At 39.5% G+C, this 18,779-nt stretch overlaps 1 protein-coding gene across 1 annotated transcript; it reads right to left on the bottom strand.

Annotated features, from left to right (window-relative positions):
• Positions 1-9,704: 9,704 nt before the first annotated feature.
• On the bottom strand, positions 9,705-12,855 carry LOC127079584 (uncharacterized). The gene is made up of 5 exons (XM_051019968.1): positions 12,720-12,855; positions 11,640-12,293; positions 10,788-11,551; positions 10,333-10,703; positions 9,705-10,095 (listed from the first exon to the last, which is right to left on the bottom strand). Exons 1-5 carry the CDS (start codon positions 12,853-12,855, stop codon positions 9,705-9,707), a joined length of 2,316 nt encoding a protein of 771 aa, XP_050875925.1.
• Positions 12,856-18,779: the final 5,924 nt, after the last annotated feature.

The raw sequence follows: 18,779 nt of genomic DNA, 5'->3' as shown, positions 1-18,779 counted from the left end.
TGCATTTTTGAAGTTTGGAAAAATCACTTGATCAATGGTATAGGTCAAAAGTGACCTATAATGTAGTCTCATATAACATGCTCAAAAAAGTTGAATTAGCTCCCACTCCAAACATGAAAGTTGAAGTAGACACATTGAATTTGATTGTAAAACTTGGAAATCTTTCATCTCATAAAAATGGATCAAGTTATGACCTTGGGAAGTTGACTTTCAAATTAGGGTTTAGACAAAATGACCTATAATGTTTCAACATAGAAAATGATTTTCCAAGCAAAACTAGCTCTAGGTATCAACATGAAAGTTGTTTGGAATGTAATTTAGAGTAAGTTTTCTCTTGGAATCATTTTCATATGGTGAAAATTGTAGGAGATAGGGTCTAGGGAGACCCAGTTTTGATCAGATGAATTCATCTGGCCAACCACCATCAACCAACTTGCTAATTTCTAATTCTCTTGACTTTATTGGCTCATGGAAGATCATATATGCATAAGATGATGATATTTGAAGTGTCCCTTGATAAATTTGATAATTGGTGAGATAGCTTGTTGGAGAAGTTACTCAAGATCCCCACTCAAACTAGGGTTTCCAAGGCAAATCACCCTCAAACTCTTGAAGAAAACTTGATCAATATAACATGTAGAGAACATGGGGACTCATATATGATGCTTATAACCATTCTTGGATCAATTCTTGATTGTGCTCTTTGTTCATGAGGGTCTCAAACCCTAGATGTGAACTTGATGAATCAATGAGATCATGCCCTTCTTACAAAAGAGTTAGGCAAATGCAAAGACATATTTTTGGTATTTTGGTTAGTGAAATGATAAAATACAAGTATGATATAATCACAAAGTGCTTGGTGATCTCTCCCAAGACAAACCCAATGAAAGAGGGGTAAGGAGGATGCCAAGATATGATCCCAATGCTAATGCTTATGATGTAATTGCATGAGGGATCTTAGGGTCAAAATTGGGGTCTTACAACTGCCCCTATTTAAGGACATTCTAACTGAGGAGGTGAAGGTTAAAATCTTCGGCTCGACTCAGTAGAATAGGCTTAAATAACAACATATAGAAACAAATTTTGGTCCCTAAGAGACCTCATGATGCATATGAGTGAATGCAAAAGTTAATGCTCTGTAGGGAAATATTGCCACAAAGGAAAAAAAATCAGAGAGACCGAAAGTCCACGGGAGTATAATGCATTCTGTAAGGAAAACTCGCTGGGGAGACAAAGACTCTATGGGAAAAAGGAGTTATGCGTAGGCCAGGCTACGACTTAAAACTACTGGGGGACTAGAGGGATTCCACACAAACATGGAAGAGACTCAGCCGAGGAAATAACAACATCTGCAGGGGATACGAGTTAGTCAGGATAAAACTGAAGATACTCGACTCGTGCAGGGGAAAATGATTTCACTAAGGAAATACGCATTCAACTCAACTGGGAAGAATGAACTTCAACACAGGAGGAGCAGAAATCTATTATCTACTACCGGTTACTGGGTAAGGAGATAATAAAAATCTGACAGAGAGAACATCCGTCATCGGTTAGGATGAACATATCAAGGATGACTCACTGAGGAACCGCCAGGAGGAAGTATTCATTACCGGTTACTGGGTAAGAATAACCTTGTTGGGGACAAACTGCAGAAAAATAGGATTTACGACTACCAGTTACTGGGCAGAAAACCAAGGGTGAGAGTATCCGTCATCGGTTAGGATGAACATATCAAGGATAAACTCAACAGGGAAGAAAATCCGTCACCGGTTAAGATGAACATATCAAGGATAGACTTGCCTGGAAAAGTCAAGGAGGATACCCATCATCGGTTAGGATGAACATATAAAGGATATACCAACTGAATAAAAAGGATTACATCTATCGAAAATTTGGATAGAAAACCGTCGGAGGGAAAATCCGTCATCGGTTAGGATGAACATATCAAGGATAGACTCTACGAGGGGACAAAGCAGGATTTACAACTACCGGTTACTGGGTAGAAGACCAATAAGAGAAAATCCATCACCGGTTAAAGTGAACATATCAAGGATATACTCTGAAAAAGGGAGCAAAAAGAATAGGGATTACATCTATCAGTTACTGGATAGAATACCAAAGAAGAGAAAATTCATCACCGATTAAAGTGAACTGTCATACCCCAAAAATTACCCATCATTTTTCCTACTGAAGGAAGACCTTTAATTACGTATTTGACCGTGTTAGAAAATTCAATGAGGTGTGTTGGGGCAACATGACGAGTCTGGTCGAAAAGAGCATGCCATATACTGCCTTAGCAAAAGGTACCGACTGTGAAACAAGATACTCACAGCCCGAGAAAGCTTGCTGTGCTTTGGCCTGGGCTGCTCGCCGACTAAGACAGTATATGTTGAATCATACCACCTTATTGACTTCTAAGATGGATTCTATCAAATACCTATTTGAGAAACCTGCTGTCTCCTGAGAGAATTATCACTGACAATGGCACTAATTTGAACAACAAGATGATTACTGAACTCTGCACGCAGTTCAAAATAAAACACCATAACTCTTCTCCGTACCGGCCAAAGATGAACGGCGCCGTGGGGACTGCTAACAATATCAAGAAGGTCATGCAAGAAATGACAGTAACATACAAAGACTGGCATGAGATGTTACCCTTTACTCTTTACGGTTATCGCACTTCAGTGCGCACTACGACAGGGGCAACTCCGTTCTCTTTAGTCTATGGAATGGAAGCCATCTTACTAGTGGAAGTTCAGATTCCCTCTCTAAGAATCATGAAAGAGGCGGGCTTAGATGAAGATGAATGGATTCAGACTCGACTCGATCAGATAAATTTGATGGATGAGAAGAGACTTGCGGCTGTATGTCACGGGCAGATATATCAGAAGCGCATGACCAGGGCATTCAACAAAAAGGTCAAGAGACAAGTGTATCAAATTGGCGACTTGGTAATCAAACGCATCATCCTACCACAAACTGACCCCAGAGGCAAATGGACTCCCACATACGAAGGGCCATTTGTAGTTAAGAAGGTATTCTCAGGTGGAGCCATGATACTCGCCACAATGGATGGTGAAGACTTCCCACATCCCGTGAACGCGGACATAGTTAAAAAATACTACGCATAAAAGAGACCCGCTAGATCGACGTATCTAGGCAAAAGTAAGGGCATCCCGGCGAACCAAAAGGGTTCGGGCAAAAATTAGGGATATATAAAAAAAAATGTACACCCGGCAAGTCGAAAACCTGAAAAGGCGGCTTGGGCAAAAAAGGGTATCCTGGTGGACTGAAAACCTGAAAAGGCGGTCCAGGCAAAAATTAGGGATTAAAGCGTATGACTATGTCCCGTTCTCAGTCAACTTTCATCCAAGTTCGAGGGACTGACCAAGCCAATCACTTCTATCCGATAGCAAGGGATGAGATGCTCGAAGACATAATGACAGTAGTAGGCTTAAAATCAATAGGACTTCTTCCACATAGCTTTCTCTTTGTTTTCGACAATTTCCTCTTACTAGGATTTCTGTCTCCTTGTACACAAATTGCCTGTTTATAGGCCTCCTTTCAAAATCAATACAACCCTCTTTCAAAAAAAAGGATGCTTTTGTTTTTACTTTTCTGTTTTGGTTGCGTAAATGTCCATTGATTTAATTTGAATTAATATGTGCATTTGAATATGACTGATGTTTACCAAAAATACATGCATAGAATAGCAATAGCAATTACTACCCGACTTCAGGATCAAGGAAAAGGTCTAATCATGCTTCCAATGAATCCGCTACCAATTCTCTTCCCCAGCAAGCTTTTTTTTCCTCAGAAAATGGCAGTATCCCCAGGCACAGCCAGTTACTCCCCAACAGAGGTCGGCGTCACCAGACAGATTGATCATCTCATCCATCCCCAGCCAGGCTCTGTTGAATATTTCCACCATCAGACAGAAATCAAGCATCCCCAGCCGAGAAAGGGTCATCGACACAAATGTCTCAAATCAGTAGATGGGGATTTATTTTCCCCAGTAGAGTCCCCAAGCAGAACTTCTCATACGCATAACTCATTCATTACATCCTTTCACAGCATACGCATGCATACAACATTCACATTTATTTTAGCATAACACGAAACATCTCATGCATCATGACATAGCATGAAGCTAACTTTTTCTTTGCAGGTTAATTATCCTCCTGATATAGTCAAAGTAGAAGGTTCATTCAGACAGACACCTTTATCAATCACATTCAAGATTCAGATACATATTTCAAATACAGTTCATGGGAACATTCATTCTGACAACACTTCGATATCCTCCTAACGATGGCATCTCTAAGCCCATCCCAGACATTTATTGCAAGTACAACATATACAGGTTATCAGATACAGCCTAACGTACGGTTCATTCTGATCCAGCCCAACATATGACTTCTTCAGCAACTCCAATGCGGTCTAACGTACGACCCATTTGGACCTTCAAATCCTCAGATGCTGCCTAGCGTACGGTACATTCAGGGGTGTAGTCTAGCGTACGACTACTTTCTTTTTCAGATGCAGCCTAACGGACGACTCATTCTACAACTCGGATACGATCTAACGTACGATCCATTCTGAACTTCAACAACCCCAACGCGGTCTAACGTACGACCCGTTTGGATCTTACAACCCTCAGATGCTACCTAACGTACGGTACATTTCTGAAGTGTAGTCTGGCGTACGACTACCGCTTTCATCATCAGATGCGGCCTAACAGACGACTCATTCTGCGACGGTCTAACGTACGACCCGTTCGGATGTCCATCCCCTCAGATGCTACCTAACATACGGTACATTTCTGAAGTGTAGTCTAACGTACGACTACCCCTTTCGTCGTCAGATTCAGCCTAACGTACGGCTCATTCTGCAACTCAGATACGATCTAGCGTATGGTCCATTCTGATCCTTTATCCCCAACAGCATATGACACACTCCGACTCCCCAGCGAAGTCGGCAGCCTAATGGATGACTCATTATACGGTCTAACGTACGACCCAGTGTGGCACCCATGTCTTCAAATTGGCCTAATATACGGCACGATCTGAAGCTTTCGTCATCAAACCTCCCGGATGGCATCTTTAAGCCCATCTCCATCAAGACCAACTGTCGATTCTCAAGTGCAAATTTTTGGGGCATTCTAGTGTTCAATAATCTTCCACCTCCAGACCACGAATGGCATACACGCCATCCTAACTCTCTCGGTTCAAGAATATTGAACAGGGGCAGCTGTCATACCCCAAAAATTACCCATCATTTTTCCTAAAAAAAAAAAAAAAAAAAAAAAAAACGAAAAAAAAAAAAAACGAAAAAAAAAAAAAAAAAAAAAAAAAAAAACGAAAAAAAAAAAAAAAAAAAAGAAAAAAAAGAATTTTTTTTTTATTAATTAATTAATTAATTAATTAATTAATTAATTAATTAAATAATTAAAATAAATAAATAAATAAAATATAACAAATTATTTTGGACTTGGGTCTCCCTCATTCCAAGCCCATTACCCACGAAATTAGTCTATAAATACTGAAGTTTCAGTAGGGGGAGTGAGACTTGGAGTTTACACTGGGAGATTCACTGGAGAAAGAAGGAAGAGAAGCAAAACACTCTGAGGTTTCCTTGGAACAAAACCTTGAGGAAAAAGAAAGAGAGAGAACAGAGAAGGACGGATAGAAACTTTGGCATAGGAACCCTGCCTACCCGGAGAATTCAGAGTAAAGAAACCCTGAAGGCAGCCCATCTGCACCGAAGCCATCGCCGTCCAATTCCCGCTGCCTAACTTATTCCGATACTACAAGTGGTCAATCCCTTCAACCTTGAATTGGCAAACAGGTTTGCGTATCTCTATTGTTCATACTTTCAATTGGCCATATCTACATATATAATGCATCATGATTAAATGTTGATATATAATTTGCTTTCGTATGGGAATTTAAATATGCCTGAATACCCTGAATGTTTGACCATGTTATTCCTGTGATAAAATGCCATAAAATTCAAAGTTCCTAACATGGGGCTGTTTTCAAATTCAAAATCCGTGGCCTTCGCTAGGCGAGGCAGAGGCGAACGAGACAGTACCTGATTCTTCTAGTCTGTTTTTTTTTTATGTTTTTATCATAGCCATGCATTATTCATCCTATCCTATTTATTGTTGTGATATTTCTCCGGTGTAATCTTCGATTGCACCCTGATTTGGTGTTCTAACATGTTTCTTTTTTTGAGTTTCGTAAAGGTTCACATATCCCAGGAAAAAGTTATTGGCTAGGTATTCCACTTTATTTGTGGGATACCCTTGTGGAGTTTCACCCTAAATTAATTTTTTAATGTATTAATTTCTAATGTATTAATTTTTTAATATATTATTTTTAATAATTTTAATGTGGAGTTTCATCCTAATTATATAATTAATTGTAAAACTTTGCCTTTGAATAAGTGATCTTGGACCTCTCTTTGTTGCCTTACGATTACAATATTACGGTCATGTCCCGCGAACGTGGGGATACCCTTAGCAAAGACCCTTCGGTTAAATCATCATAAAATAAATTATAGTCCCTCGGATGTTGCCTTCGAATATACAACTTTGTCCCTCGATGACCCTCCGATGTTGCCTACGGTTAAATGATGATAGTCCCTTCGAATGCTAAGGTATCCTCATAACTGTTGCCTTCAATGACCAATCGATGAACCTACGATGACCCTTTTACATCCAAAGGATAAAACTACTTATTTCTCAATAATAAGGACAGTTTTACCCTCATAAGGATAGGAAATGCCCGTAAAGACCTTGAGTCGGTATAACTCTTAATTGCTGGCTCACAACTTAAAACATTTTTTTTTGCACCTCACACCTTTCAAAATGCCTTTAGAAAATCACCACTTGGTATACATTCATACTAGAATCATTACCGAGTTATATTTTTCTAAACAATTTTCAAAACTAAAACGGGATAACCACTTTGTATACATTCATACAAGAATCATTACGAAGTTAAATTCTCTTTTCAAAACAATTTTCCAAACAATTCACAAACACTTTTTTAGACAAAAATAATATAAGTGATCGAGCAATTAAGAGCCCATGGATAACCATGGATACAAAGGGTGCTAACACCTTCCCTTTGTATAATGTACCTCCCGAACCCAAAATCTAAACTAAGGTCTTTCCTGTTCTTTTCCACCTTTCCTTATTGGATAAAAGAAAAGTCGGTGGCGACTCTTGCTAACCGCGACATTGCGATAAAAAACACAAAAAGTCCAGTTCACCGTATGACATGAACATATCAAGGATTAACTTCTTTCAGGGGAACAATAGGATTTACAACTACCGGTTACTGGGTAGAAGACCACAAGGAGAAGAAAACCCGTCATCGACTAAGATGAACATATCAAGGATTAACTCTCTGAGGAACAAAATAGGGATTACGACTACCTTTTTATTGGGTAGAATACCAAAGGAAGAGAATATCCATCACTGGTTAAAGTGAACATATCAAGGATAAACTCCTACAGGAGAAGGAAAGATATCTGTCACCTGGTTAAGATGAACATATCAAGGATATACTTTCAGAGGACTCTACTGGAGAGAAAAAAGGGTACTTTTGCCGGGTATTGGGCAAGAAGTAACAAACTGCAAACTAAGAAGAATATTACCAGTTACTGGGTAATAGACTCTTAGGGGACCAAAATATCTATCTAGGTAAGAGCTAGAAAGAAAACGGTCAATCAAGACTCAACCCAATGAGGATATAACTCAAGGGGAGTAGTTCCATCCAGAAAATTTATTGGAGAGGAAACTGAAATAACAACCATCCACGAGGAAACAAACTCAGCGGGAAATAGAGGAAGGTTAAAGTCTTTCTGCTTAAGGAGCTGATACTCTACAATTGAAGGAGGACAGACACCAGATTTGGTATGGGGATAAAGTACCACCATAACAGAGAATGAGAATCTCAAACAACTCAAACATGAAGATGCAGGATATGCAAATTATGAAATTATATGAATGTATATGTATATGTATATATGATGATTATGTTGACAAAACGATCACAAAGGATACAGAGGTGTCGCAAATAAATTGAACCACCGGTACAATCCTCGGTCAATCCACAAAATACGGAGACAACTTCCAGAGAACAGAGAGATCAACATCCCAAGGGCTCAACCCTGGCTGGGGAAAAAGGAGATCTACTGAGGATAAAACATCCAAATCTGTGGGAATTTTAGGTCAACACCATAAAAATGGGAGACAACCCTATAGAGAAAATAATCAACAAAAGCTGCTCGAAAACCAGGAGGAAACTCTGACTGGGATCAAATGCAATCCACTGGGGAAGATCAACCAATCTCTGAAGATCAACCCTGCTGAGGAGATACAAACTTCACTAGGGATGCACAAACTCCGCTGGGGAAGGCCGAAACTCTGTTGGGGACAAGGACACGCCACAAGGTATCTGAATCAACCAACTCAGCTGGGGATAAAGCAAGAAACTCCACTGGGGATCAAACATTCCACCAGGGAACTGAATCAACACAAACGTCTAGGAATACCCGAAGAGTTAACTGCTTAGGGAACCACAAATGTTTCGCACTTAAGGACTTTCTATTTATTGAAATATTGTTGATGTTCCTTTTACTTACTTTGGAAAAGTTCTTGCTTTTATATTTTAAAGAAAACTTGATTTTGATTTAAAAATTTAATTTCAAAATGATCATAACAAAATTTAAAACTATTGGCTGAAGTAAACTAAGAGTATAAATAATTGGGTAAAAGCTCAACTTTGTTTAATGAAATGGTAGTCTGTAAATGACAAGATTCCATAGATTTTTACAAAGTTGAAGATGGTAATTTACATGGAAAAGGGTTACATTGAATACAAATGATCCTTAATCCTTCTACCAACTCTTGATATCCACTGTGCTCTTGACCGCTGCTGGGATGATGAACTGATGTCAACCCTTGTGCTCAAACAAGTCTTCAAAAACACTGAAGATCAGCAGAATGCAGTTACTTGCTATAATCCCTAATTTTTGCATAAGTTGCCCCAAGGTGGAGCACTCAACTTATCGGGAAATTCTTTCTGTTTTTATGTCTCTAATTTTTGCATGGATCGCCCTTTCGGGTTTTCAATCCATCGAGACACTCATTTTTGCCTAAGCCGCCCTTTCGGGTTTTCAACTTAGCGAGCTGTTCTTTTCTTTATTAGGCGAAGTATTTCTTGACTGCATCTGTGTTCACGGGACGAGTGAACTTTTCACCATCCATAGTTGTAAGAATCAATGCACCATCTGAAAAGGTTCTCTTAACAACATACGGGCCTTCATAATTGGGAGTCCATTTTCCTTTGGAATCTGGCTTGAACGTCAAAATCTTCTTGAGCACAAGGTCTCCTTCTCTGGAGCCATTTTAATTTGGTTATAAACGGAGAAACCGTCCGTGAAAGAAAAACTGAGAACTGCGCAGTATTGTAGACCAATACATCAATGTGAGGGAGCGGAAAATCATCCTTAGGACTTGCCCTGTTCAAATCACGATAATCAACACACATCCGTACTTTACCGTCCTTCTTAGGTACTGGAACGATGTTAGCTACCCACAGAGGATAGGAAGTAACTTCCGGGAAGCCTGCACCAAATTACTTTTGCACTTCATCTTTGATCTTTTTAGACATATAAGGACGCATTCTTCAAAGCTTCTTCTTAACTGGTGGACATTCTTCCTTCAAAGGTAGCATATGCAACACAATATCGGCGTCCAACCTTGACATGTCTTGATAGGACCAAGCGAATATATCGGTAAATTCTCGCAGCATATCGATCAACCTGGTCTTCACACTTTCTTCCAAATAAGAACCTATTCTGACCTCTTTTATGTCATCCTCATTTCCAAGATTCACAACCTCAATGTCTTCTTGGTGCGGCTGGATGACCTTTTCCTCTTGCCTCAATAATCTCGCCAACTCTTCAGGGAGTTCACAGTCTTTGTCGCCTTCTTCTTTGACTTGGTAGATCGGATTGTGAAAGTCATAATGAGTGATAGCAAAATCGCTATCAATGGGGTCCGAGGCGGACGTGGATCTGCATTCATGATGTTTTTATGCTTTTAGGAAGTGTGTGGTGAAATGAAAATATTGCCATTTTTAAAAGAAAAGGTAAAAGTACAATAGGAAAACAAGGATCAAAAGTTTTGAATGCGAAAACGTCCTTTATTTTATGATAAAAATTGCAAATGAAATAGGGTGGCCCTATATGATTCACCATGCCTTGGGCAGAGCGTGGGAATTATTGCATGATAAGAAAACAAAAGAAAATTACTCTTGATTAATTGTGACTTGGGTGACATCCTTTGCGGTCCAATTGCAAAGTTCTTCACCTGGGACACTTGGTCGGATCCAGTTGTCGATGTCATAATCACTATCATCATCATCACCAACAACATTGGCCTGATCATTATTGATAAATCCAACACTTGTAAATCTCATCGAAGTGAGAATTTTTGGAGCTTGGGGAGCTATGCCTTGCTGGGAAATGCTGAATCTGGGGCCCAATTTATCAGATTTCAAAGGAAGATCTAACACACGACCCCAACCTTCGGGGTGACCACTCTCGACCACTGCTCTGGCGTCTTTCAACGAAGATATGGAAACTACATGCCTTTTATCCTCAAAACGAGGGGTTTTGATCATCTGGACTGTTTCAAATGCCTAAAACGAAGTTTCATGCACTTCCCCTTCAACTTCGACATATCGGAAGGATGTCAGGTGACTCACCATGTACTCTTCTTCGCCACACACAATAACAATCTTACCACCACTTGGAAATTTCATTTTATGATGTAATATAGATGTTACATCACCTGCCCCATGAATCCACGGGCGTCCTAGCAAACAACAGTATGCAGGCTGTATGTCCATGACGAAGAATGTCGTACCGAAAACTTGGGGTCCAATTTTGACAGGTAGGTCTACTTCACCAAAAATAGCTCTTCGAGACCCATCAAAGACCCGGACTATCAAGTCGCTGGGGGGCAATTCAACTCCTATATAATCAATCTTCATCAGGGCATATTTATGCATCACATTCAAGGATGATCCGGTGTCTACTAACATATGGGATAATGTAGTTCCTTTACATTCCATAAAAATATGCAAGGCTTTGTTATGATTGCATCCTTCTTGAGGAAGATCAAAGTCTATAAAACCCAAACCATTATCAGCTGAAATATTGGCCACAACCCTTTCTAGTTGGTTGACAGTAATATTTTGTGACACAAAAGCAGAACTCAATAATTTCATCAAGGCATTCCCGTGAGCTTCGGAACACAATAACAAGGACAAGATTGAAATTTTAGACGGCGTCTGGTTCAGATGATCTATCACTTTATAATCACTTTTCCTGATCAATCTCAATAACTCTTCAACTTCTTGGGACGAAGAAGTCTCAGGTACTACATTCGGAGTATTAACTTGCGCAGACCCTGAATCATCACTCACCACTTGTTTACCCTTGGCTCTCTCCAAGGCATCAACATTATCTTGGATATTTTATGGAGAATACACCCTACCACTTCTGGTAATTCTTCATATACCGGCAAAGTTGTCAACATTCAAACTTGTGTTCACTTGGGTTGTCTTTGGATCGCCTCCCTTCTTGCTTTACTCCATGGTAATAAACATCTGACCCATAATGCCAAGGTACAACATTCTCGCGGGAGTAAGGGATAGGACCAGGCAATGTGATTGTCAAAGGTGTAGGTCGGGCATGTGCCGAAATATTTGCAGGAGTATATGGAATGGAAATTACTGCCACCTCTTTATCTACAACTTTCCCGTCCTTCAAAATCTTATCATACTGTAGAATACCTTCATTGATCAAACTCTGAATCCCAATCTTCAGACTAACACATCCATTGGGCTGATTCTGGCATTCACAACAATCTGGGGAACACCCAGGAAAAACACCATTTTGGATCAGGTAACTCTTGACACATGGAAGAGGAGTAGACAACAGATTTACATCCATGATTAAATTCAAACTCTCCCCCTCTTCCATCATATTAACGGTAGATCCGCCGTGAGCTGGCATCAGATTTTGAATAACATTAGCCCCATTGTTCGGGGTGAACTGAATGGCCTTGGAATCCAATAATTCTTGCACTTTGTATTTAAGGGCCCAACAATTCTCCACATCATGGCCTATACCACCAGAATGAAATTCACAATGAGCATTAGGATTATAACCTCCAGGGAGTCTCTCAGGAGGAGGTGGCATGCCCCCTTAAATTAACCAACTTCAATTGTAATAAATGTTGGAGTACTTGAGAATAAGTCATAGGGAGAGGATCAAACACTTTCTCGATCCTAGGTTGTCTTGGCTGATTGTAATTGCGACGAGGAGCGGTTTGCTGTTGTTGTTGCTGTTGATACCGTGGTTATTGTTGCTGAGGAGTTGCGGTGACCGGAATGGCCACGATATTCACCTGTTGTTATTGACGTGGATGTTGATGTTGATAGTGTCGTTGATGTTGATAGTGTTGTTGATGTTGATAGTGTTGTGGATGTTGTGGTTGGTATTGTTGTCTACCTCTGCCTCTCTGAATATAAGCAACGCTTGATTCACCCTTCTTCTTCTTAGGGTAACCACTGAATGACTTCTTACTAACTCCATCTGCAGAATTCCCAATAGTGGATGATTGTATTTACCCATCTTGAGACCGACTTCAATTCTCTCTCCAGCCATTACAAATTCGGAAAAACCAGTAGAAGTACTACCCACCATTCTGTCATAGTAAGGACCTTGCAAGGTATCCATGAACATGTTAACCAATTCTCTCTCCATCAATGGAGGTTGAACTCTAGAAGCCAGTTCACGTCATTTTTGAGCGTATTCCTTGAATGACTCATTCGGTCCCTGAGTTAGACTTTGTAATTGGGTCCTATTTGGTGCCATGTCAATGTTGTATTAGTAGTGTTTCACGAACGCTTCCACCAAATCCCTTCAGTTTCTGATGTACATCCTTTCTATATGCATATACCATTCCAAAGATGCCCCAGCCAGGCTATCCTGGAAGAAATGCATTAACAACCTCTCATCTTCAGAATAAGCACATCTTGCAATAATAAGCTCTAACATGTGTCTTTGGGCAAGTTGTAGCAGTATATTTGTCGAAGACAAGAACTTTGAACTTAGGTGGAACCCTTACCCCTGGCACCAGTCCCAGGTCAGTAATGTTCATCCCTAAAACACCTTGTCCTTCTACGGCCTTCAACCTTTCTTCCAACAGACTGTATTTCCTATCATCAACATGAACACTTATGTCACTGTTATGCATTGAATACATATCTTCGTCACGATCCATTTCTAAATCTTGCAGTTGAGGGCTTCCCTTTACCTTGGTATGTCCCTGCATGTCCCTAACAATGAGATGTGGTTCCCCATGATTGTATAGTGGTGGTGGAGGTGGTGGAAAACTTCCATGCAGACCCTGGTTATGAGCATGATAACCATTAACATGTTGATCATTAAAATTCAGCCCAACAAAATTCATAGAAATATTGGGATGAGGCTGCCCCACAGAAACATCTTCAAATATCAACTCAGGTCGTTCATTCTCAACACGAGGCCTCTCCACAAGAGCCCTCAATTCTTCCTTATTACGAGTCACATTGGTAATAGCCTCCACGAACTATGCCATCCTAGTATCCATTTGGTTCCTCATCTCTTCAATGTTAGCCTGAATTTGATCCATCTAACGTCTTTGGTTGTTTCTTATGGCGTAACGGTGAATGATTGGATTTGCAATCTTTACCAAGAAGAGTAGAGTCAATAAGAGAAGTCCGACCCAAGAACCTGTTATGAATGTAGTATGAATGCATGAATGAATGCAATGCATGTAATGACATATTTATGTATTTCTAGGGTCTTAAAATTTTGATTCAAGTTATATAAGCGAAAAGAAAACAGAAGATAGACAATGAACACTTGGATAGATTGAACATCTGCTTCAATAACAAACCAGAGTAACACAAATAGTTCTTACAAAAGGAATAAGTAGATAATTAAAGCAAGAGTGAAAATCAAAAGATCCAATCAACAATCCTGATGGTGATCGCTACATGGAAACAACGAAGGCAAATCAATCTTTCTAATTCAAATAGGTCAGAGGTCCTCCACTCTAGAGATACTTCAGACTCCAAGCTTTGGACTCTTCAAACATCTTCTTTGTTTCTTCCTGACTGCATTTATGGACAAGGTTTTGGATAACCATATCTTTCCGAGAAATCATACCATCCAAGTACCTACACTGATTAATCAACTTTTCACATTCATTGCATTCTAGGAGTTGGATTTGTAAGGGAGCATCATCTCTTTCTCTCAACCGAGCTTTAAGGCTTGCAATCTCCCCCATAACTTTTTCCAGATTAATGTGGCTCCTTTTAAGTTGAATTTCCACCCCTATCCTCTGAGTATTTTCCTCTTCGAATTGAGCATTCTTATCCTGCAGCTGCTTCTCTAGTCTTTTAATCTTGTCTTTGTACCTTTTCTCCATCTTGGCTTTGGTGACTTTGAGTGACTCATACTCTCGATGCTTTTGCTTGATTTCTTCTTCAACCTCTTCAAGAGCCCTCTTTTGTTCTTCAATAATTGTAGAAGTATCCCATCTAACTCTGTCAATTTTAGTCTTCTTTCTGACTCTTCCATCCATAGATAGACCATATTCGCCAAGCAATTCATCCCTTTCTCTAAGTTTATGAGCCAAATCCATCTTTTCTTGCCTATAGCTGAAAACTTGCATGCTCAAATCTTCCTTTTCCTGCTTCAACTTCTTATTCAAAAGCAAAGTCTGATTAAAGTATTCTCTAGGCACAAAATCAGAGTGATCTAGATCTTGAGGATATAATGGATTTTCCATTGGAAAAGGAAACAAGACAGTTTGAACCCTCTCTCTGATCCAGTCTGCATAAGGAGGATAAACAACACAATCTATCTTGCCAAAGAATTCCTTTCCTTTGCATGAAATATGGTTCCAAGCCTTAGCAGTCTTCTTCATCATCTCAACATCATCAGCCACATTGTAGAACAAAGATTCTTATGTACTTTTATCCTTTGGAGGTCCTTTCAAAGCATAGCCCAATTGTCTTTGAGACAACATGGTTGTAGTTTATACCTCCCCTAATGCCCATGAGTGGCACATTAGAAAATTCTCCGCAACTTACAATCACCTCAGATCTTTCCATTCTATCTAACCTCAAGCTTTACCATATCAGGTCATTAGAAGTAAGTCCCATCAATCTCTTGGACCACTTTGAAGTTTCCTTGTTATATGTGAACGCTCATTTGCAAGGGAGATGACTTCGGAACCAATGATACAAAAGAGGAGCACAACACCATACTAAACCACCTATTTTCTTGCGATTTCTGGAATGAATGGACCGGTAAACATCTCCCAGAAGTGTTGGTACATGGTTCCTCATCATGAAGATACGAATGACGTTCATATAGACAAAATCAACCACGTTGGGAAACAAAACAATGCCATAGATACTGCATGCCAAAATAGTAAAAACCTTCCAATCTTCTTCTTTAGCCAAAGCATCCAGAGTGGTCAAAAGGAAGCTTAGATGAAATCCAAGAAGACCTCCTTTTGTCTTGAGATTAGCATCCACCACGGGTTTTCCCAAATAAGGGGCAACAACAATATGTTCAGAATCAGGGACCTCCATAGACGCATGGAAAGGAACTTGAAGTTTGATGGGGATTCCCATAATACATGAATACTCTTCCAAAGTTTTCCCCAACTGATAATATGGGAAGGTAAAGCACCACAAAGGAGGATCGTAGAACTGTAGCAGAGTGTGAAGTGCATTGTGTTGATACTTGCTGAGAGGAGATTTGAGGTAATCCACAAACTTCCCATAATCCCTTTTGAAAATTTCCAGGTCGTTAGGAGAGGATCTAACCATCTCGGGAAGGGAATCCAAGTTGACTTCAGGAAACTTGTAAGAAACATATCCACGTCTACCAATATCCATCTTTAGAGATGACTTAAATAACGAGACTCAAGAATTAAAAATACCTAGAAATACAAAGACATGTGTGTTAAGAGAATGAACATAACAATGCTTATGAATGCAAATGCGGTTTCCATATCAATAGATAGCTGATGTGTTTGATGGCTAACTGAATGTCTCAAGTTTAAAAATTCAACGTAATTCTGAGAAAATCGGGTATGATGAAGGCTTGTTTGGAAACATCCACCCCGACTCACAGGTAGGTTTTAATCAGAACTGAGCAGGCTTCTAAATGGCAACCAGAATCGATGGTTTTCATACTAACACCCTGTCTAGTGCATAAGGCATGCAAGACAAAGTATTCTTATCAAAACCTCATCTGGGCGTGGTGTGCCATGCAAACTCTTATGTTTCAGGCGCCACGAGAGTTAATATGACTATCCACTCTAACCTATGTGTCATTGGCCTAGGTAGTGAGCCTTTTACCTCATAGTAACATCCCACCCAACCTGCAAATAGGAAATTCGGCAACCAGCACAATAGCAGTATCCAAAGTATGGAGAGTAATAGAATGCAATGAATATAATGAGCAAGTGCAAAAAACAAAGAAATAAACACCCAATGAAAAGAAAACAAACAAGAGCTAGGACTGACTTGCTTAAAGATGTCCCCAGCAGAGTCGCCAGCTGTCGCATCTCGAAAAAATGCGCACATAAAATAGAGTTGCCACCAATGTTATTTATCCCAAGAGAGGGAAAGGAAACACTGAGTAAACCTAAAGAAGGATGAATCTGATGATCTCGTAACCAAAAAACGGGTAAGGGAGTCGATTACGTAAGGGGAAGGTATTAGCACCCCTCACGTCTGTAGTACTCTACAAGACCCACTCTTATTGTTCTAATAAAGGATGTGTTTATTCTAAGAATTGCTAACTAAAAGGAATGCATGCAAACATTAAATTGTAAACAAAAATAAAGTTTTTTTATTGCGATCGCTTAGGTTTTGCAACCCAATGCCTGAAGGTTGAGAAAAACAAGAAAGGGGGTTTGAATTGTTTTGGAAATAAAAACTTTTTTAGAAATCAGACGCACACAGAATAAAAAGAGATGACACAAAATTTTATATTGGTTCGCTTGAAAATCAAAGCTACTCCAGTCCACCCGGCCAAGGTGATTTCGCCTTCAAAAAGGACTTAATCCACTAATCTTGAAAGATTATACAACCAATCGTCTAAGAGAATAATCTCTCAGCCCTCTCAAGTATTCAGACTACACAAAGTTACTTGAGGAAGTATTTTTTAAGCAAGAGTATAAGTTTTAATGTAATGTGCTTCTAACAAACAAGCAAGAATTACATAATTGTAAGAGCAATAGTTTTTCACGTAAGAACATCAGCTCGTTAAAGATAAAAATGAAATTGAGAGTTTTCGTTTTCTTGTGTGTCTCAGGTGTGTATTCTTGTCAGGTATTCCTTCCTTTATATAGTCATTGAGAAGGACCGTTGGAGTGATGACAAGATCTTGGTCATTGAAGAGTGATTAATGTCATTACTATCATTATTTCTTTCTAAAACAATTTTGAGAGCCTCATTATTTCCTTCTTGAAATAGTTTCTTTCCAAATACAGATTTCTTTTTGGTTATGTATTCTGAGCTGGTGAGTCTACGTCAGAGTCTTGATAGATCAGAGTTTGTCTTCAGAGGATAATTATGTCTAACCACATCAGAGCTTCTCAATGCTCTAGACTTCTTTAGATTCAGAGTCTGGATTCAATATTCTTTTATCGGAAATTCTGACTTCTTAATGTTGCGTTGGTATCTGCGTTGATCAGAATCAGAACCTTCTGGACACATTCTTTCTGAGTAACATCTGATAATCGAATATTTTGTATCTGATGTATGGTCAGAGTCCCGTACACTAAGAAAAAATCTCGTTAGAGTATCATTTTCTTTTCATCCTTTGTTATCATCAAAATCTTAGAGATATATTGTAGAACCAACTTTGTTCTTACAATCTCCCCCTTTTTGATGATGACAAAACAATACAGAGTAAAGGTGAAACATTAAAGAAAATCTTAGATCAGATAGTACAGTGGGCTCCCCCTGAGTTAGATACTTGGATAACTCAGAAGTTCTTACTGAACCTTCCTTGGTTTGGTGCTTTTAGCTATTTTCCTGCATATCTTTAGTCATTTATTTAAGAATAGTTTATTGAAAATGTTTGCAGTGCTTTAGAGGATTTAGTTCTGTTTTCATCAGAGCTATTTTAGTTTTCCCCCTTTTTGTCAGAATCAAAAAGACATAGCAACAAAAAAAGGTTGATATTGATAAAGAGGCATTTACAGATAAACACATATGTCAGAAGGCAGAAAGCAGAGAGAAAACAACAAAACAGAGAAAGCAACAAGCAAATAGCCTAGGTGCCTAAGGGTTTGGAGGCATCCTTTGGAGCAGCTGGGACAACATGTTCTGAATGTTGACGTTGACTGAGTCCTGTTGATCCAGCCTGGCCTGAACTACCCGTTGTTCTTTCTGCAGTTCCTCTAGAGTCTTCAAGACCAGAGGGATGAACCCAGAGTTGGAGTGCTCCCCCTGAGTCAGTTCATCAGCGTTGGCTTTGGCAGCAGCTTCTTCAGCAATGCGAGTTGCTTCTTCAGCGTCGGCTTTAGCTTTTGCCTCAGCCTCATCAGAAGCCGCAACAACAGCCTTTGCCTTAGCTTCTCTGATTCTCTGAAGTTCTTCTTGACGCACTTT

This window comes from Lathyrus oleraceus, chromosome 5 (assembly GCF_024323335.1).
Source record: "Lathyrus oleraceus cultivar Zhongwan6 chromosome 5, CAAS_Psat_ZW6_1.0, whole genome shotgun sequence".
In the NCBI taxonomy this organism is placed as follows: Eukaryota; Viridiplantae; Streptophyta; class Magnoliopsida; order Fabales; family Fabaceae; genus Lathyrus; species Lathyrus oleraceus.
This window is presented reverse-complemented; position numbering and strand designations above follow the sequence as displayed.